At 36.0% G+C, this 21970-nt stretch overlaps 2 protein-coding genes and 1 long non-coding RNA gene across 3 annotated transcripts in view; all 3 read left to right on the top strand.

Moving 5' to 3' along the window:
* Nucleotides 1–10702, top strand: part of NR2C2 (nuclear receptor subfamily 2 group C member 2) — a 61057-nt gene extending 50355 nt beyond the window's left edge. Inside the window, exons 14-15 of the mRNA XM_058168651.1 lie at nucleotides 103–208; nucleotides 3233–10702. Of these exons, the coding sequence (XP_058024634.1) occupies nucleotides 103–208; nucleotides 3233–3407 (281 nt within the window). The 3' untranslated portion in view covers nucleotides 3408–10702. The remainder of the gene's footprint in view (nucleotides 1–102; nucleotides 209–3232) is intronic.
* A 2070-nt stretch (nucleotides 10703–12772) lies between these two features.
* MRPS25 (mitochondrial ribosomal protein S25) lies at nucleotides 12773–17245 on the top strand. Its single transcript, XM_058168649.1, has 4 exons — nucleotides 12773–12985; nucleotides 14072–14178; nucleotides 15845–15932; nucleotides 16838–17245. The coding sequence occupies exons 1-4, from the start codon at nucleotides 12852–12854 to the stop codon at nucleotides 17019–17021; spliced, it is 513 nt and encodes a 170-aa protein (XP_058024632.1). The 5' UTR covers nucleotides 12773–12851; the 3' UTR covers nucleotides 17022–17245.
* Nucleotides 17246–17285: 40 nt separating this feature from the next.
* On the top strand, nucleotides 17286–19108 carry LOC131191005 (uncharacterized). Its single transcript, XR_009153395.1, has 2 exons — nucleotides 17286–17785; nucleotides 18699–19108. It is a non-coding gene; the product is annotated as an uncharacterized LOC131191005 (long non-coding RNA).
* Nucleotides 19109–21970: the final 2862 nt, after the last annotated feature.

The raw sequence follows: 21970 nt of genomic DNA, 5'->3' as shown, positions 1-21970 counted from the left end.
TGATGATATATGGAGTAAAGTTTTTTTTTAAAAAAGAAGTATTCGGTACATTTTTCAGTAAAAGTAAACAAACAATTAAATAATGTATTTAATTTTTCATAGATCACCCTGGTCTTACAAGTTCCAGCCAAATTGAGAAATTCCAGGAGAAAGCTCAAATGGAGTTGCAAGACTATATTCAAAAAACTTATCCAGAAGATACTTACAGGTATTATAATGTTATGTGATTGTTTGTTTAATTCTAAAGGTTTTTATTTACTTTGTTTAGTTCTAAAGGTTTTGTTTACTTTCTTTTATGTGATCTTTGTTTTTAGTTCCTAGATAATTTTTGAAATAGACTTCCATTGGATTGAACTGTAAATAATATATTTACTTTCAGTCAAAAAACAATGACAGGTCAAAGTGCTTAACATTATATACCGTTTTTATGTTATTGAGTTATTGAACAAACTTTACTATTCAGAAGTGAGTTTCATTAAATTTAATGAAAATAATTTCAAAGTATGTATATATAGTACATATTTGAGTTGGGACCTATCTGTCAGTTTAATCTCAGGATGTTAACATTTACAGATGCTACCACTTGAGCCTTGCTTTCCTCCATAGTAGAAAAGGTAAAAATAGTTCTCTGTTTATGACCATCCTTTTAATGACAGTTTAGTTATGATAGCCTTAGAAAAAGTGTCCTGTACTCACCCTGCAGTCATATGATCACTATTTAGGTGCTTGGTAATTGGCTTACATTTATGACCAGCTGCAGTATGCTGTGGTTGTCAGCCTCCACTCCAATCTTCGCATAATTTTTGTACAATTTATATTCAGTAGATAGAATGTAAAATGCTTCTTTCTGTAATGTAAAATAGTTAAGGAAATGAGATGTATCATTGCACCATACAGGGTAAGGGAAAGGGGCCTATTAAGAGTGACGGCTGACATAACAGTGGGGGAGGGGTGATTAATGGCTGAATGTTAAGAGCGCGGGCTTTTCCAACAGATACTGCATTCCTAAGATGATTGACAGCTAGAGACGAAGAAAGCTTAAGCTTGCAATAAACTCTTATATATATGTTTGAACTGCCTGAGTTTCCTGATTTCTGCACTTGACATGGATATAATTTTCAGGTTCCTACATTTATCTTCCTGTGCTAGAGAACATCTGGAAGTTATATTAGTCAGCCCCATTATTGATTTCAGCCTATCTGGGATTTAGAGACACTGTTTGTAAGACTATTTATGTTTTGCCGGTCAAAGAATAGTCAATATAACCATAAACTGCTCCAAAGTGGCTTAGAAGATTCCTTGTCTTAACTTTTTAAAATAAAACAATCACTCCCAAATGGTGGGAAAAGCAAAGGTCTACTACTGAAGAACTACTTTCCAATAAGCAGTGAGAAATCCAAAGGTAAATAGAATTCCCTAGCCCCTATAACTGATCAACATGACAATTAATTATTAAAACAGATAAGTTTCAAAAAACACACAAATATTATCTGTAAATCTGGCTCAAGGTATAGATTCTCTTGATGAGTTATACGTTATTTGTATTGTAGAACCACAAACTAGCATTTAAATGTTTCTATATATTCTTAAATAGTTTCAAATACTTTATTAATAAGTTGTAATTGAGCTACTATATACTGTAACAGATAATTACACTAAAATTGTTTTCTTTGAGGCATGATAATATATAGTCAACAGGAGTGGATCCTGAAAGATTGAAATGATCTCTGGCTAGTTACCAAATGATGTAATTTCTGATTAGTGTATTTTTGTGTAGACCATATGTGCTAGCTAGAAAACAAAACAGAATTGTTGGTAGATGATGATATATGGAGTAAAGTTTTTTTTTAAAAAAAAGTATTCGGTACATTTTTCAGTAAAAGTAAACAAACAATTAAATAATGTATTTAATTTTTAATAGATCACCCTGGTCTTACAAGTTCCAGCCAAATTGAGAAATTCCAGGAGAAAGCTCAAATGGAGTTGCAAGACTATATTCAAAAAACTTATCCAGAAGATACTTACAGGTATTATAATATTATGTGATTGTTTGTTTAATTCTAAAGGTTTTGTTTACTTTCTTTTATGTGATCTTTGTTTTTAGTTCCTAGATAATTTTTGAAATAGACTTCCATTGGATTGAACTGTAAATAATATATTTACTTTCAGTCAAAAAACAATGACAGGTCAAAGTGCTTAACATTATATACCGTTTTTATGTTATTGAGTTATTGAACAAATTTTACTATTCAGAAGTGAGTTTCATTAAATTTAATGAAAATAATTTCAAAGTATGTATATATAGTACATATTTGAGTTGGGACCTATCTGTCAGTTTAATTTCAGGATGTTAACATTTACAGATGCTACCACTTGAGCCTTGTTTTCCTCCATAGTAGAAAAGGTAAAAATAGTTCTCTGTTTATGACCATCCTTTTAATGAGAGTTTAGTTATGATAGCCTTAGAAAAAGTCCTGTACTCACCCTGCAGTCATATGATCACTATTTAGGTGCTTGGTAATTGGCTTACATTTATGACCAGCTGCAGTATGCTGTGGTCCTGTGATCATAATTTACTACCTTTTTTGTCAATTTCTAGCAAAATACTCCCATTGGGGGAGCTAAATTTAATTAACCACAGTAATTTACTATCATAAAAATTGTCATGAAATCATATCCATCTCAGCTTGCCACAACAACCTATGATGGAAATTCTGGTCCCAAGTTGAGGACTTTTTGTTCATAGTTAATCAACTTAATATATTATTCCTTTGAGTGTTAAATAGGGGGCCCTATGGCGCATTGGGTCATCCTTTAAGAGTAAGGTAGTGCAATCTGATGTGACCAGAATGTACATTAAATTTCAGGGTGGGCATATTTTTTTTTACTCCAATGCAGGTGTAATGGGTAATGTAATCAGGCTAAAAACTGGGAGATTGAATTCTAGTCCTGCTCTAGGCACAAAGCCAGCTGGGTGACCTTAACTTTCTCTTAGCCCCAGGAAGAAGGCAATGGCAAACTGTTTTGGAAAAACCTTGCCAAGAAGACTGCAAGCGGTCGCCAAGAATGAGACACAATTGAATGAAATAAGAAAATATATAACAGAATTAGAAAAATAATTGCAGTGGCAAATGAATTTCAGCAATAAATCAATATTTACTTACCTAAATAGGCAACGATACTGGTAAATTGAGTTACATTTTTACATGTACCACTGACTTTCTTATTTCAGGCTAGCTCGAGTTCTAGTTCGCCTGCCAGCTCTTAGACTGATGAGTTCCAGCATTACAGAAGAACTCTTTTTTACTGGCCTCATTGGAAATGTTCCAATTGACAGCATCATCCCCTACATCCTGAAGATGGAATCAGCAGAGTACAACGGTCAAATAACAGGATCGTCTTCTTAGAAGGAATCAGCTCATCCTGGTGGACCTGAATGCTAATTTACTGATTCCTTGGGATAAGGTGTATAAAATGTTTTCAACACTCTTCATTTTCTTGTTAAAAATTCTTTTATTCAAAAGCAAGGTTAAAAAAAAACCTACAGTACTTTTTTCTAGGACCTGTTTCTGCAAGAACAAATATTTGAATTTCTTTTCCTGAAAGGCTACAGTGAATTGATAAATATATCTTTAATATGTCTTTTTATTTAAGCATTATCAATGAGTATACTATAGCTTCTCTTATGACAGAATGCACATTAAAAAGAGGTATATTCAGAACTTTAGCTTGGATTCAAAAGGCTCCAAAATGTCTTCTGGAGCCCAATCGCAGCCCTTGTTCCCTCCCCCTCTCCCAAAATGAAATGCCACTCCAGGACAGCATGAAGCATAGCATGCTAGCTTGTTGGAGGAAAAAAAAATGTTTACAAGATTCTTTTGAGCAAAAAGAGGGCTTTGCTGGAAATGTGCTTTGTATTCAGTCTATATTGTGTGCATACATCCTAATTCACATACATGCAGATAATTTAAAATTAGCAAGATAATTTGGTCAGCACTTCCAAAGAAGGTTTTATAAAAGTAAGACATTACCTTCTTAATCCTGCTTCCTTGAATAGGGTAAATGAATAGCATTTTAATTACAGATGTATACTAATGATTTCTATGAAAACTTACAGCCATGGCAGACAATCATTTATGCTACAAAATTTTAACTGCATTTATTAATAACATGATTCTTTTAAGGATGTTTGAATTAAATTCTGCTAAATGAATAGAAATGTTTATAGCATAGGAAAAGCATAATGTTTATGGCTCAACTGTAAACTTTATAAACTCTATAGAAGTTATTTATACCGAAAAATAGCACACTATTTATAGTGAGGCACTTCTGAGAATGTTAAGATGTTTTATGTTTGTTTGCCAATAGTTTTTTTTAAAAAAAACAACACCTGGAATACATCCATCAGTTTAAGTAAGAACAACATGCCTTTTATGGATAGATCAACTTAAAAAACAAATTTCATACTCATTCATTCTAAGAATGACTCATTCCTTCTGGGAAGACTGATTTTGGCACAGTTCTGAGATAACTAAATTAGTGAGGAATCTATTCATTATTGAGATGTTGCTTCTCTCTGGCAAAGGAGTCCTATAACAGTTTGGAGCACTCCAATAACAAAGTGGTTCAACATTCTTAATGATCTGCCAAAGCAATCTTAGAAAGACGGGATGAAAGCAAAAAAGAGCTATAATGAAGGAGAATACACATGGACCAGGGATATCAAACTCAAGGCCCAGGGGGCAGATCTGGCCCACAGAGTGCTTAGATCTGGCCCGCAGGGCTGCCCTGGAAAAAGCGAAGGACCGGCCCTTGATGCCTCTGCCAGCGAAAAGGGAGCTCGGGAAGGCTGTGTGCAGCCCTCCCAAGCTTCGCTTTCACTGGCAGAGGGTTGCTGGAGGCCATTGCAGCCAGAAACTAGGCTCGCAAGGGCCGTAGCCCACAGATAGCACTCCTCAGCTCCATTTTTGCTGGCAGAGGGTTGCAGGAGGCCATTGCAGCCGAAATGGAGCTTGGGAGCCCACTTTTGCTGGCAGAGACTTCAGGCGCCCCCGACATGAGGATCGTCAAGCTGGCCATGCCCACCCCGGGCCCCCAACCCTGATGCAGTCCTCAATGAAATCGAGTTTTGACACCTCTGACATGGACTAACTTCTTTTGATATGTGTTCGGTGATGTAGCAGAGGGTTTGGCTACAACAGATCCTGGGTTCTGCCTAGCCTGTTCATCAGAGAATGGTATGACATCATAGCGGGGAAGCTTCTTATAGTCCCTGCAATAGTATTCCATGGGACCATAAAGTTGTATCCTAAGAGTTCAGATTCTGATTCATTTATTTTCTCAGCCTGCAATCCAACTTAGGTTCTGAAACATATGCCATAATTTCTATAGAAATGATGTCCATAGTATAGAAAAAAGAATAGCCATGTATTTATTTATAATATATTGTATCTGTTTTCCCAATATTGTATATGTTCTGGAATTATACAGAATCGGATAAGAAACCCCCTGGAGTCATGATACTAAAAATGCCATGTACAATGATCTGTCAAAATATTGGCCAATTCTACTCATATACAGTACTGCTTTTAGATTTCATATTATATTGCACAATACTTCTGTATTTCAAATCATAGTTGTAGTTTTTATTTCATACATGTATCACTTTTTTCAAATTGACTTTTATATGAAAACATATTTCAACAAGTATGTCATTTATACGCATTGTTAAGTTTCAGTGAGCATTTTAGTAGAGGCATTTTATAGCGAATATTTTATAGATGTTAATAGATGCAGGTACCAATGAAGAATAAGAAAGGTTAGTGCAATTTAATAGATGAACAGAGTAATGTATTACATAAATAATGTAGTCTTACAGGTCTCTTTCTTCAGAAAATATCACTGAACTCAGTGTATGTTTATACTGCATAATTACAATTCATTCAACAAATTCCTAGATATGCTCAAATATTTTATATTTACCATTTTTTATTAACTTCAACTTCATAAAACACTGTTACACAAGCTGAATTAGTATACTCCCTGATTTTGCTTAAATAGGAGCTTAATATAATTTGCACTAGAAATACATTCAGTAGGACTATGACTATAGATGCATTGGGAAGTACTGGAAAGTTAGCTGTATGTGTTTTATAATATGTGTAATACTATATTTTTAAAGTAGCAAGATCAGTTAGAAATAGAATTGAGTTTGTCCTGGGTCATAGATCATAAAACTAATTACAGGCCAAATTTATAAAGTTAAAAAACTTGATGAGGAAATATTAAACAACTGAAATTATGTTTGAGCTCAATTTTTATGAAATCTGCAGAACAAATTATGTACACTATTTTTATTGTGATAATTTATAACACTAACATATATTAATAGATACTGTTTTATATGCAACCCTGGTGACACATAGATTTTTAAAACTATTAGAGTATATATAATATTTAATTATGCATATCTAATAAAAATATATGCAATTTGAATAATATAAAAATAGTAGTTTTAAAAATAATTCAGTGGAAAAAGAAGTAATTTGCTGAATTTGTACCAGGTTAGATCCTCCATAAACCATTAATTGGATATTAATTTTGTTGTCTTGTATTAAGTTGAACAAAACTAGTTTACATCATTCGTTTTACATCATTCGTTTGGATCAAGCCAAAATACATTTTAAATAGCACTATTTTAATCGCATTGAGATGCAATATTTCAATTTTTATTTACTTCCCATTTCACCTGGCTGGTGTATTATTATAAAAATGTTTCTGTAGTTATTCATTATCATAGCAGAGATACGTAGTAGATCTTACAACTACAGTAGGAATTATTTTTACGTTTATGTTTTCACTGCACTCAAGACACCAAGCTTTTTTTTTAGTTTTAAGTTTTTGGGAAGATACTGTAATAACTATTTCAATCCTTTTAAACTTTTGGTTTTTATAAGAGTTCTGGAAAGTGTTCAAAGCAATTAGAATTTATACTTCCAATTTTCAAGGAAAGAAATGCTGCACAGAAGGGCATCAGAAAAGATATGCAATATAGGCCATCCTTCATCTTGCGCAACCTGTTGGAATATGTTTTCTGAACATAAATTTCTTTTTAAAACTGTAAGCATTACTCTTGCTTATGTACACACTGAAAATCTCTCAGTGTGTTTGGAAGAGTTTTGCTTTTCAGAGGGTAGCAGCTACCAGCATACTACAAGAAACTATTGATTTGGGTGCTTGTAGAAAGCAACATGACTGCACTGAGAAACTACCATTCAGACAGAAAACAAAAACATAGTCTTTTGTTTATCTACATTAGAATCCATTAGGTTCTATCCAGTATCACATAATAGAAGTTACTGTGCTTCTCTTTTGTTTGCATTTTCCAGATCTGCTTTAAAGGTCTGCTAATCTGCACCAGATTTACAGAGCTGCTGCGAGTAGAGTAATTATCCTTGGGTCAACCGCCTGTTATCAGTGAAAGCAATGGAGGTTTACCGAGTTGGTGTTATATAATCCTAACCCTTTGTAATTTAAGCTTAAAATAATTATTGAAGGATGTTTTATCACAAAGTCATAGCATTTTTAGAAATTGTCAGTAAGTGGAAACTTTAATATCTGTTTCTCTGAAGGTGGACATTTGAGATGATTACTGTTACCAAGCACACTTATTTGAAAGCAAGATCTCTCAGAGTACTGGAATTTATCCATGTTGAGGATCTGCATTTAAAAGATGTCCTGAATGGACGGTCTGTTGATAAATTGGATTTAAGAATTTTAATTTATTTCAATGGGCTTGGACATGCATGACAATAAGACTAAAATCTCCTTGCTATGGGAGAACTATATGGTAACTGACAAACCATTAAATAATAGTTTTCTTGACGATTCAATTAAATAAAAGTGAATCGTAATTAAATATAAGTAAAATGAATTAAATAAAAGTAAAAATTTTAATTTTAAGTATGTGTCCATAGGTGGGTTTTATTATCAAAAATAATTAGATATGTCACTTAGAGTTCAGTTTGAATATGCCATATAACAGGAAAAGAGTTTTTTTTAAAAAAATCTTTGGAATGTCATTTAGAGTTCAGTTCAAATATGCCATATAACAGGAAAAGAGTTTTTTTTTTAAAAAAATCTTAGGACTTGACCAAACTCTTAAGCACAATCAAAATAGTGCTTTGGATGCTGGCCATATTTATTTGTTTGTATGATGTTAATGTGTTAGTTTTTAACTTTATTCAGTACATGTACAGTGTAATATAAAATGTGTATGTATGTATGTAAAATTATGTACAGTCATACTCATATATACCAAATTTCTATATGTTAAAAAAAGATTTATAATTGCATTGCAAAGCTTGAGCTTCCTACATTTTATATTTTGTTCAAAGCTTGAAACAAACATATGTCTCCCTCTCCTTTTTCTCAGTAGGGTGAGCTATTGTTTTTAAACCTAGGATGTAATTGCACTTTGTCTTAAATACTGAAAGAAACTATTGAGCAGTTCCAATTTTATTTGTTAATATTCAGAAGCCCAGCTGAAATTATGGAGATTGTGCAGTGACGGTGGTGACTAACTGTGGACCATAAACCTTTCTGTATATTCTCAATGCCTGCAAAAGAAGTTTTTTGTATTTTTCCTGAGCTTTTCTTTTGTATAGTTGTCTTTTTCAGCATATACATTTTGATCATAGTGTATTTTAATGTTATCAGTACATCCCTTCCAAGTTGCTAATTAAAATGAACAAGGCTGTCACAACAGATGAATCTAATTTTATATTGTTAGCTGTCTTATTTAAGGAACATAAGGCAAAAACGCTGTGTCATGAATGTCACTAACTGATTCAGATATGATATCTTCAAAGTAATCTTTTTCTTTCTTGTGGAGAAACTGGCAAAATAACCATCTTAAATTTAAGGTTTTGAAAATACAAGTGGTGTAAGATTCTACCACTTGTGGTAACATCTTGTACCACTTCATGCTACCAGTGAAGTCTTGGAGGATGTTTCAAGTAAGCTCTGAAGGGAACTAGTGCATCCCAAATTTTTGGTTTCACTTTCTATTACCTTGATTCCTTTCCCGCCTCTATCTGTAAAAATTGGGGGGGGGGGGATGTTGTCATATCATTTGCCCAGAAGTTGCATGTAAAACATTCAGTGGTGCTATACAATGGGCTCCATAAATATGATTTTACTAAGAGAGAAGTACTCCTGTATATAAGGATGCATCTATATGTGCTATATAAGCTGGGAAATTGTATTATATGGACAACTGCGTTATTTATGTCTTTCTTGAAAATTCAGGTAGTTTGCAGTGCATGGAGGGGCAGGGCTTGATGGGAAACTTACATGTTTTTTCCTTTTAAAGCAGCTTTTTCCTCCATGCCTTGCCAACTACTTCCAAGTGTGGTTAAAGAATAGTGTTAAAATCCTGCTCTTGGGCATTTGGGGATCAATTTTCATGGAGCCAAACAGAAAGATTATGAAAATGAACACTGCTGATAAAGTTATATATAGTGTAGCACTTGCCTAATTTGACACTTAAAAGACTTGAGTTGTAACTGAAAGTCTATAAAAAATACCTAATGAAGTGGGATGCAATTCTGAAGAATTCCTAAATATTTTTGAATTTATATTTTTCTGTTTTCTAATCTACTATTTTAATCATATTTTCCTTGTTTTAAAACCATTTTTGGTTAAAAGCATTCATTTTAAATTGACTGAAAAGGAAATTCTTTGTTTCATAGTTAAAATAATTGAATTCATCAGCCATTCCATTTAAAATTGAACAGAATTTTTCCATTTCTAGTTCTCTGAAAGGTTAAGAAAAATATAAGTTTTGCTTATTTGAAAAGCTTGCTTGGAATATGTGTAAGAGACAGCATTTCTCATTTGCTAGAAGCAGAAAGAATCCCAAGAATTGTAGGGAATCATCCTGATATTGCAGCTCAGACATGATAGCTTTAACTTTTTGCCAAACATATTTACAAAATGCAGTAGCAAAATCAAATACATTGTTAGAAGAGTAAAAGTAACTTGGTACTAGAAGTATGATACTGATTTCATATTCTATTCAGTTTAAAAAAAAAAACTAAACCAGCAGTTGGGTAAGTTTTACTTGTGTATTGTCCAAAAGATAACAGTAATCAGTACCTTATTTTTTGGTATCCACAGAATTTATATTCTGAAAAGGCTTCCATAATTATGTACTAAGTATAATGTAAAGCCAATGTTCTCAACAGTTTTATAGTTGAAAAGTAGTACTTACGTTTACAATTGTAAGCATTTGAAAACTCCCTCAAGCATTAAGCTTGTATGAAAACTAATGTATTTGCCATAAAAAGAATTGTGATAATATCCAGGGTTATGTTTTATAGCTCTGTGCTTTGTACTGTTTATTAAAAAGTCTACTTTTTTAAGTTCAGGTTTAAAACCTGCTGCTTCCTCTCAGTTTCTTTTGTGAAATCAGCTTTGGAAATTTCATGACATTTTAAGTTTTTTTTAATCTAAACTTTTGGATCCAATCAATGTCTTCAGTTTGGAAGATAAATTTGCATTGTTGTGTGTGTATATAGAGAATTGCAGTGCATGCTTATGCATTTTATTAAATGCTGTCTAAATGTGTCCTTACATTGTTGTGGCTTAATGTTGCAGTCTACAAGAAATTTATACTATTACAATAAATACTCTTATGCAGCTTTTGACTTCCTTTTAATATTTTTTGTAAATATTCATGGCAGTTAATGATATAAATTCATGGCAGTTAAAAATATAAATTCTCCAAAGTAGCGTTCTGCACCCCTCAGTTGGCTTTATCCCAGAATTCCTCGCACAGAACTGCCCATCTCCCTTGCAGGTAGTAAAGTTTCAGAAAGTGTATGAGTTGGGAATAAGGGAACAGCAGCTTTGAAAAAACCATCTCTACTGGTATAAGTCTTTAGATTTTGGCCAAATATCAGGACATTGATTCAAGTGCACAGCAATGAAAACACGTTTTAAATGTATTCTCTGCCACACCTGCTCATGGCAGATACTGGAATAGTCCTTGACATGCTCAATTTTGCTTTTTAACTAATAACTTAATGCTATTAAAACGATTCATTTTTAAAGACACTACAGTTAATACCTTGCTAGCTGGGGAATTCTGGGAGTTCAAGTCCATATATCTTAAATTTGCCATGGTTGAGAAACTATCTTAGGAAATGGCATTTGGCTTTAACTGGGCTTAGAAACTCAGCAGAGCCAGCTCTGATTGCCATGGGCTGACTTCTATAAAGATATTAGGAATTCTATTCTGCATTGGAAATTAAATCTGGGCTAAAGCTTTCAAGAAGAGACTGGATTGACAGAAATGGTGTAGGGCAGTGATGGCTAACCTTTTTGCTGTCGTGTGCCAAAAGCGAGGGGAATTCAGGGGGGGCCATGCGCGTGTGCCCACACCCATAATTAAATGTGCCCCGCTTCCCCTGTGTATGTGCACGTGACCCCCTGCAACCCCCCACCCACTTTTGGCACGTGATGGCACAGTAGGCCCATTTTTCACTCTCCCCAGGTTCCAGAGGCTTTCTGGGAGCCTGGGGAGGATGAAAACGGCCTTCCCTACCCACCCCGCAAGCCCTCTGGAGGCAGGAAATAGCCCATTTTCCGAATTCTGGAAGGCCCGAAAAGCAACTGGCCAGTCCACACGTGCGCTGGAGCTTAGCTAGGGCAGCGCTTGCAAACCCAGATATGGCTCAGCGTACCGCCTGTGGCATGCTTGCCATAGGTTTGCCATCACGGGTGTAGGGTCTCCTGCTTGTGCAGGGGGTGGGACTAGATCAGGAGTCTCCAACCTTGGCAATTTTACGACTTGTGGACTTCAACTCCCAGAATTCCTCAGCCAGCATATGCATTCTGGGAGTTGAAGTCCACAAGTAAAGTTGCCAAGGTTGGAGACCCCTGGACTACAAGGTCCGCCTACAAGGTCTTTTCCAACTCTGTTTATCTGTTAAGAAACATCTTGGGAGAAAACCAAGGTAAATTACTGATATGTTTTTATTAAGAAAACCATCCTTATTTACCCCAGAATTCAGGTCAGCTCCAGAGGGTGTTTTCTTAGCGATGAATCGATTCTTGTTAGATATATATCCCAAATGCAGGAAAAAGCAGCACATTAGAGCTCTTTCTCCAATTTATCCCCACAATTAACTGGCTAGCTAGAGAGGATAGCTGGCCTCGAATCACCCAATTAGCTTCTGCGGCTGAAATGGAGACACGGTTTCCTCATCCCCTGTTCCACGCTGCATTCGCTACGTCAAGCAGAGTGAGCTGTGATTTAACGATTTAGGGATAACCATATTTTGGGGTGGGGGTGGGGATCTGTCTCTACCGTTACCGTTGTGGCTTATTGTAAGAGCAACATCTAAATAAAACTTAAAATGCACAAGGTGGCATAAGATCCACATGGCTACCCGTTAACACTCCAAAACTCTTGCGATGATTACTTCAAACATTTCTTTAAAGTCTTGGGGCTACCACAACCTATAAAGCGGCCGTCAGGGTGAGATTACCTGACTGTCCACTAGGACTGTCCACCCCTTTAGGCTGCCAAAATGTAGTGACTTTTGCAATCCAGCCCTGGTACCGCGGCTTAGTACTCTCGTGGGTTCCTTCTGCTCGCGCGCATAGATGCAGGTCCTCGTCTTCGTAGATTTCCCTCTCGAAAAAAAACTACACTTCCCAAGGCCCTCTGCGCCAACCGCCTCTTCCTCTTTCTACCGCGCGACGGTAGAGTCTGAGCCGGAAGTCGCATTCTCCGGAGGGGTTTGTGCGGGGCTGCCGGTGCCGTCGCCGTCGCCGTCGCCGTCATGCCTATGAAGGGCAGGTTCCCTATTCGAAGGACGCTGCAGTATCTGAGCCAGGGCGACGTCGTATTCAAGGACTGCGTGAAGATCATGACGGTCAACTACAACCTGCACGGAGAGCTCAACGAGGGCGCCAGGTGAGGGTCGCTTTCCGCTCGGGCGAGGAAGGAAGCCGCGGGTCCAGCCTTTCCATGGAGAAGACCGTGTTTCCCTTCCCATGGAGTGGCGCCGGATCTGGGCTGCGGGACGTAATGGGTCCTTATTTTTGCAACCTAAATATGGTAGCCCTATTTGAGGTGAAAATGGCCTGCGGATTACGGGCACGTTGGATTGCCGATTTAAGATTTGATCTATTCTGCGGGATCTTAAAACCTGGCAATTTTTAAGTTTTGTGGACTTCAACTCCCAGAATTCCCCAGCCAGAATGGGAATTCTGGGAGTTGAAGTCCATAGGTCGTAATGGGGGCCATATTTGCCCACTCGTGCCATAGAGGCTACATAGCTTCAAGTCCCAAGGGGGCTTTTTCAAGAGGCAACTGGACTTTCCGGTTTTTCTTTGAAGATGTTTCTCTTCTCATCCAAGAAGCTTCTTCAGCTCTGACTGGATGGTAGGGAATGGAAGGATTTAGACTCCTTGCAGACAGCTGGTAATCTGCATTCCTGAGCAGTTAAGGCCACCTGGAGGTTTCAAGTTTACAACTGATCAAGTAATTATGATGAATGTTGGGTGGTGGGGGGAGTAGAAGTGACATCATACAGTGCCTCTCTGACTTTTTATTCTGCCCAAACTAATACATTCTGAAGACTGTGCATGTGTGTGTATGTGTAGTTTTGCTGCAACCTGGCCAGCTTTCTGAAATGAAATCTATTCCTGGTTAATATCAGTCACACTCTAGATCAGTGGTTCCCAACCAGTGTGCCGCGGCACTAAGGGGTGCCGTGAGATCTTTTGAGGGTGCCGGGAACTTTTGAGCTACGGAGATTTTAAATATCTATTTCCTTATAAGGGTTCCGGGAACTTTTGAAAGGCTTTCCAAGGGTGCCTCAAACAAGAAAAGGTTGTGCCTCAAACAAGAAAAGGTTGGGAACCACTGCTCTAGATGGACAGAATCACTCAAAAGCTAGAGCTAGACTGTCCCAGCTATTCAACTGCTCATCCTTCAAAGAGGTTAAAAAAAACTGAATACATCGCTTCTCATGCTTGCTTTTGTTTTTTACCATAGAAAATTTGTGTTTTTCAACATACCTCAGATTCAATACAAAAATCCTTGGCTACAGATTGTGATGTTTAAAGACATGACTCCTTCACCATTCTTAAGATTCTACTTGGGTAAGTAGAGCATTTGTCTGATTCCCCGGCAGCTCTTGATGAGGTGGACTAGAAGTCTTTACTTATGCTCCTAATTGTAGATACTACATGGAAGATAATCCTTAATATTGTCTGCTGAAAGAGGGAAATGGCTCATGTCTTCAAAACATTCTGGTTGACGGACCTATTTGTTAATAGAACTGTGTAAAATTGCCAGTCTGAGTTGTAATAGTGTTCAATGCTGGTAAACCAAGTATTAGTTTGTGTTCTAACTTCAGGGAGTTTTGTTTCCCTTAGAAAAAACTGCAGTCAATCGTTTGCCTTCGATATTTTTTTCCAAATTTTTGTTTAAATGATCCCAGTTTTTCTTATGTAGAGGTTTGAGGGAAGGGGTAGTAAAGAACTGCGCTGGAAACCTGGAGAGAAAATATACAGAAGTAGATGGAATAAGCTCCTTAATCTTTCTACTTTGTACACTTTAAGGTCTGGGCATGGAAAGCAGATAGTCTGTCAGTATACTAACTTTTCCTTCTCACTGTCACGTTTTTAAAGCTTTCATATCAAAATGATGTGGACTTGAACTAGCACAGGCATGGAGAACCTATGAACTTTTAACTGTTCTGACAGTTACAGATGGAAGTTATTCTTGCAGATGTTAGATAGATATGAAGGATATTATACCATGTAGATATAATAAGCATAAAACCTATATGTAAGGATTATAGACTGGTAAAAATATCATTAGCTATTCCTCCCATATTTCAAAATTTACAGAATCTTACATTTTTATTTATATGGTTCAAATTTATTGTACATTGTGGTGGAAGCTCTGATTATAGTGGTTTAAGAATCCATTTAAGCCATGCATGTCCAACCTTTTGGCTTGCCTGGGTTGTATTGAGAGAAAAGGAATTGTCTTGGGTCACATATAAAAATTAATATTGTTGAATCTATAAATTACAAACTTCTTTTGTTTTTTTAATTTATTTTTTTATTATCTTGTAAGGCTGCATTACTAGCTGTCCAGGGGTACACGTGGCCCTTGGGCTGGGGTTAGACACATCTGATTTAAACTATTTGTAATTATTACAGCACCTTGCCTCCTTGAGATCTACTGTTTTGGCCCTTAGCCTTACCTTACTCATATTGTGAACAGAAAAAAGGAATTGAGTTTAGCTTCTGCTCAGTCCAGTGATAGTGCATTAAAAGCGATGCCCCCTGCATTCCCAACACTGAGCCAAAAGAGAAAATGCATCAGCCTTTGGGCAGGAAAAAAAAATAGCCATCCTGCTTAAAAGTAATTGAATTTTTTGAGAACCAGTGGCCAGTTACAATGTGTTACAGTCAACCAGAATGGGGATCCAAGAGTGGCATGCAATCCCAGGGTGATTGGTGGCTTAAGGGTGCTCCCTCTGTCTTTTAAAATTCTTAACTTTGTTTTTCAACTTTGCCTATTTTTATATAGATTTTTATGGTGTTTATTTGCAAAACACAAAAGTTATTTAGATGGCATGTACATTTGATAAATAAAGAAACCAGGAGTGGATAGTTTCAAGTATGGTTTGCCAAATTACCTCTTGTCAAAATGATCATGCATGTATTTTTGTATGAGAAATATGCCATATCATAGAAGTAGTTTTTGGAAAACCCAATAAATATTCTGTATGTAACCCTATTTCTCCTGCAGATACTGGAGAGCAAGTCCTGGTTGATATAGAAGAGAAGACCAATAGAGAGATATCAGAGCATATTAAGAAAATTCTTGGTAAAAGCGAGTAAGTCAAAATAACCAAAGTCATCATGGAATCAGACTTCAGTTTTGACTGTATGGGGAAACACTCGGTCTATTTATAAGATATAATATATAAGTGCAAACTTTTCTATTTACTCATTTATCGATTAAAAAAAAACAGGGAAAAGCAGCAAAGTTTCCTGGCATTATTTTTGATAGAAAACCTTAAATCAGTAAGCCTACAGAAGTTTATTTAATCAATATCAAATGAGTTGTTAATGGAAAGTCTGAATGCTGCTATATATAACAAGAATTTTCAAAATTTGGGAAATTTGGGCAAGTGTGACTGTAAAAACAAGTGCATCACATTCTCAGTTCTAGTAAAATACATTTCTCCAGTGGTAATGAATAATTTAGGATAGTGCAGTAGGCCACTAATTCTGTCCCCTCTATCTGTAGAGATGCTCCTCTCTCGGTAGATAGTATCAAACGGGACATAATGGTACAGGAAACTGTTGCTGTACATTACTATGACAAAAACTGGACTCTCTTCACCCAAATTATATAATTTCCTCTAAATTTATTTGGGGAATAGATAAATATACTTTAAAGTATTGCTGTCATCCCCTAATAAATGATATCATTGGAGTGAACTATTTAAAGGGTGAACTTACATTGATATTATTGCCTCGTATTGGTTTTTTTAATCTGATAACAGTAAGAATGGGAGACACTGCTTATTCAGTAAACATTCCATGAATATATTTGTTTAAAATAATGCTATATGAACAGACGGCACAAATAATTTTTCTTTTATTTACATTCTGATAGAACACACTTCATCTTTCATTAGAATTTAACTTGTTAACAAGTATTCACGAATGTGACATGCTGCACACTGAATTGTACTTGCTGTCTTCCTTACCATAAAATCATCTTTTTTAATAGAGAAACAATCCGGATAGACGAAGAAAAAAAGAGGAAATGGCATCCTGCAACATTTGGTTGCAAAAAATACCACTTACGGGAATGTATGTGTGAAATTGACGGCCAGATTCCCTGTCCTGGAAAAGTGCCACTACCGAAAGAGATGACTGGCAAATATAAAAACGCTATGAAAGATACTTCCTAAGCCACTTTTGCACCAAACTTTTCCACAAGGAATTAAAAGATTGCAGAGAAATAAGAAACTGACTGATTAGTGGCATGATGAGAAAGAATGTAGTGTTGTATGAGACTTATGCCAGAAAAGTAGATGGGCTAATTCTTTCACTGCTGTACACTGAGTAGTAAATGTTTTATAAATGCTTTTTTTAAAAAAAAAATAATTAAAGAGCCAGTGTTGGGTCATATTGATCGTAATGTCAACTTTAATTTTCTATTTGTTGAGGAAAAAAAAATAGCCATCCTGCTTAAAAGTAATTGAATTTTTTGAGAACCAGTGGCCAGTTACAATGTGTTACAGTCAACCAGCGTGGGGATCCAAGAGTGGCATGCAACCCCAGGGTGATTGGTGGCTTAAGGGTGCTCCCTCTGTCTTTTAAAATTCTTAACTTTGTTTTTCAACTTTGCCTATTTTTATATAGATTTTTATGGTGTTTATTTGCAAAACACAAAAGGTATTTAGATGGCATGTACATTTGATAAATAAAGAAACCAGGACTGGATAGTTTCAAGTATGGTTTGCCAAATTATCTCTTGTCAAAATGATCATGCATGTATTTTTGTATGAGAAATATGTCATATCATAGAAGAAGTTTTGGGAAAACCCAATAAATATTCTGTATGTAACCCTATTTCTCCTGCAGATACTGGAGAGCAAGTCCTGGTTGATATAGAAGAGAAGACCAATAGAGAGATATCAGAGCATATTAAGAAAATTCTTGGTAAAAGCGAGTAAGTCAAAATAACCAAAGTCATCATGGAATCAGACTTCAGTTTTGACTGTATGGGAAAACACTCGGTCTATTTATAAGACATAATATATAAGTGCAAACTTTTCTATTTACTCATTTTATCGATTAAAAAAGTGAAACAGGGAAAAGCAGCAAAGTTTCCTGTCCAGCATTATTTTTGATAGAAAACCTTAAATCAGTAAGCCTACAGAAGTTTATTTAATCAATATCAAATGAATTGTTAATGGAAAGTCTGAATGCTGCTATATGTAACAAGAATTTTCAAAATTTGGGAAATTTGGGCAAGTGTGACTGTAAAAACAAGTGCATCACATTCTCAGTTCTAGTAAAATACATTTCTCCAGTGGTAATGAATAATTTAGGATAGTGCAGTAGGCCACTAATTCTGTCCCCTCTACCTGTAGAGATGCTCCTCTCTCGGTAGATAGTATCAAACGGGACATAATGGTACAGGAAACTGTTGCTGTACATTACGATGACAAAAACTGGACTTTCTTCACCCAATATATATAAATTCCTCTAAATTTATTTGGGGAATAGATAAATATACTTTAAAGTATTGCTGTCATCCCCTAATAAATGATATCATTGGAGTGAACTATTTAAAGGGTGAACTTACATTGATATTATTGCCTCGTATTGGTTTTTTTTATCTGATAACAGTAAGTATGGGAGACTCTGCTTATTCAGTAAACATTCCATGAATATATTTGTTTAAAATAATGCTATATGAACAGACGGCACAAATAATTTTTCTTTTATTTACATTCTGATAGAACACACTTCATCTTTCATTAGAATTTAACTTGTTAACAAGTATTCACGAATGTGAGATGCTGCACACTGAATTGTACTTGCTGTCTTCCTTACCATAAAATCATCTTTTTTAATAGAGAAACAATCCGGATAGACGAAGAAAAAAAGAGGAAATGGCATCCTGCAACATTTGGTTGCAAAAAATACCACTTACGGGAATGTATGTGTGAAATTGACGGCCAGATTCCCTGTCCTGGAAAAGTGCCACTACCGAAAGAGATGACTGGCAAATATAAAAACGCTATGAAAGATACTTCCTAAGCCACTTTTGCACCAAACTTTTCCACAAGGAATTAAAAGATTGCAGAGAAATAAGAAACTGACTGATTAGTGGCATGATGAGAAAGAATGTAGTGTTGTATGAGACTTATGCCAGAAAAGTAGATGGGCTAATTCTTTCACTGCTGTACACTGAGTAGTAAATGTTTTATAAATGCTTTTTAAAAAAATAATAATAATTAAAGAGCCAGTGTTGGGTCATATTGATCGTAATGTCAACTTTAATTTTCTATTTGTTGAGGAAGGGTCACTGTCTTGGGAAAACAGCTTGTATCATGTCCACATTTTGTAGGAACAGGAAAAACAGTTGTAATAGGCAGTACTGATTCCTTTTCCAAAAGTTGCTTCTACAGGCTCTCCATTTTATAAGCCTACCAATGTTGATCATGAATTAAGGGATGAAATAGTTGTAGTGATATGTCTGACTTTTGGCATTTTTTGCTTCAGTGGTTACAAATAGCATCTCAAACTGTTTAAGCTTTCTATAATGATGTAAATTCAAACCACCTGTGCTTGACATAAAATCATTTAGCACAATATAAAAGCAGTTGGCTGAGAAGTCCTGAAGTGAGAGGTGCTCCAAAGCAGGGGTCTCCAACCTTGGAACAGGCCAATGACCAGAATTCTGGAAGTTGAAGTCCTCCAGGCTTAACGTTGGAGACCCCCTGCTCCAAAGGGTTGTGATAAGAGCCTTGGGAGAAGTCATTGGCCTGTTCCACAACCTGCCTGGTCAGGGTCAACTCAACACCCAAACCGGTCAGGATCGGTAACACTTAACTAGAACAAAACTCACAAGTTGGGGGATATGGCTTGCCTTTGAAGAAAACCAGTATTTGGATATTACGTTCTCTGCTTTCATGTTGTGCAAAACACCCTGCAACTGAGTGTCATTCTTTTTACCTGTGAAAAAAGAAAGTTACATCCTCTTTGAGTTCTATGGTTTTACATATCAGACCATAGTAAAACGTTATTTGATCCTTGGGGGGGAGTTCTTAAAAGTGGGTAAATGCAATCTCAGATGAACTACACATGCTATATTACACACGTCATCGTTTATTTTACAAAAAGAAAGCTAATGTGGAGAAGCCATGTGTGAGGAACTAAGTATATCCTTACTGCTTCCATACCTTTTAGAACCTCCTCTAGCAGCTATAACTTGAAATATTCATTTTCTGTATGAGTCTTATCATTATGGAGGGATTTTGGCCCATTTCTCTTTGCAATATTGCTTCATTGAGATTTGTGGCATTTGTTTATGCATAGCTCTCTTGAGGACCTGCCACAGCATTTCAATCTGGTTGAAGTCTGGATTTTGACTAGGCCATTGCAATACCTTGATCCTGTCAGCTATTCACACTTACTGGTGTGCTTGGGATCAGTGTCCTGTTGCATGATCCAGTGTTGGCCAGCTGATATGCTGTTTGGTTTTTGCCAAACATGACACTGCATTATGGCCAAAAATTTCCACTTTGGTCTTATCTGTCCAAAGGACAGTGTTCCAGAAGTCTTTTGATTTGTTCAGATGCGATTTTGCAAACCAAAGCCATGTTGCCATGTTTTTTTTTTAGAAAAAAGCTTTTTCCCAACAAGCCATCTAACAAGCCGTACCATTTCCCCCAAAATAAGACATCCCCTGATAATAAGCCCAATTGGGTTTTTGAGCACATGGCAATAAGGCCAAGCACTTATTTCAGGGTTCAAAACAATATAAGACGGGGTCTTATTTTCGGGGAACCACGGTACTTGTTCAGTCTTTTTCTAATTATCACATACTTCAACATTTAACCTGCTAACCGAGGCCTGTAGAGTCCGAGATGTAACTCAGATTTTTTTGCAATTTCTAAGCATTGCAGTCTGACCTTGGGGTGAATTTGCTGGGACATCCATTCCTGGGAAGATTGGCAACTAACTTGAACATTTTCCACTGTAGAATGATGGACTTCTAAATTATTTGGAAATAGCCTTATAACCCTTCCCAGATTGATGGGCAGCAAGTTGCTTCTCTAGGGTCTTAGTTGATGCATTTCCTCTTTGGCATTGTGTTAATACACACCTCAGTGCTGGAGACCAGCAAACTCCTAAAACTTTAGCTTTTGTAGAGGCACTGCTGACGATCAACTGATCAAGGGGACTTGATAGCAGCAGCTGGCTGGTACTTAGCCTCTTCATACCTTTGGAAGCCGTAACGATGTACTTAGCTTTTCACCCATGGCTTCTCCATTTTGGCTTTTTTTTTGTAAAATAAATAACATGGTGTAATATGTCATGTGGTGTTGTTCATCTGAAGTTGTATTTGCCTACTTTTAAGAACTGCTAAGGACCAGATGATTTTTACTATGTCCTGATATCTCTGAGATATCTCGAGATCTACATACTTTTTTTTCATGACTGTAACTAGATATGCAGAACAGATCACTGATGGCCTTAGGCTAATTCAGTATGTGGCAATCAAATAATCTAGGAATTAAGTACCACCTTTTCCCCTTACGTCTTGTAACCCAGGAAAACATGTTGTGGGAATATGGCTATGGTAAAATTTATTTCTGATCATTTTTTTCCCTTTGGTTGAGAAAATAAATTCAATTTACTGTTTGCCCTGTTGCCATATCTATTTTTAATTATCTTCTGAATTGTCGCATTTTAAAAGTATAACTGTTGCTCAAGTTAGAAATAGATTAAATGGATAGAAAAAGCTATTACTTACTGTGTATGCGTTTCTGTATGTATTAAGGCTTTTCGTGTTCATGGAAATCAAAACTACCAAATGCATAAAAGGAAGTTTCAGCCAAGGCCCTAAACAACCCAGAATTTTACTTACACTGAAGCCAGGGGTTGAGAATAAAGTAAAATTTTGGCTTGGTACATTATTGCAAAACAATTTTTTTTAAAAAAAAATCCTAAGATCATGTATCTGTCTACACTACGTAGTTTTCTACATTTCACCATGGTGCATACTTTTTCTTACACAAAACTTGGATTGAAAGATTCTTCACTTTATTTTAAATATCCTGTTCCAGAAAATAAGTGTTTTTTTTCTTCCTACATGCATTTCTCATTTTATTTAAACTAA

The sequence above is a fragment of the Ahaetulla prasina genome, chromosome 2 (assembly GCF_028640845.1).
Source record: "Ahaetulla prasina isolate Xishuangbanna chromosome 2, ASM2864084v1, whole genome shotgun sequence".
In the NCBI taxonomy this organism is placed as follows: Eukaryota; Metazoa; Chordata; class Lepidosauria; order Squamata; family Colubridae; genus Ahaetulla; species Ahaetulla prasina.
This window is presented reverse-complemented; position numbering and strand designations above follow the sequence as displayed.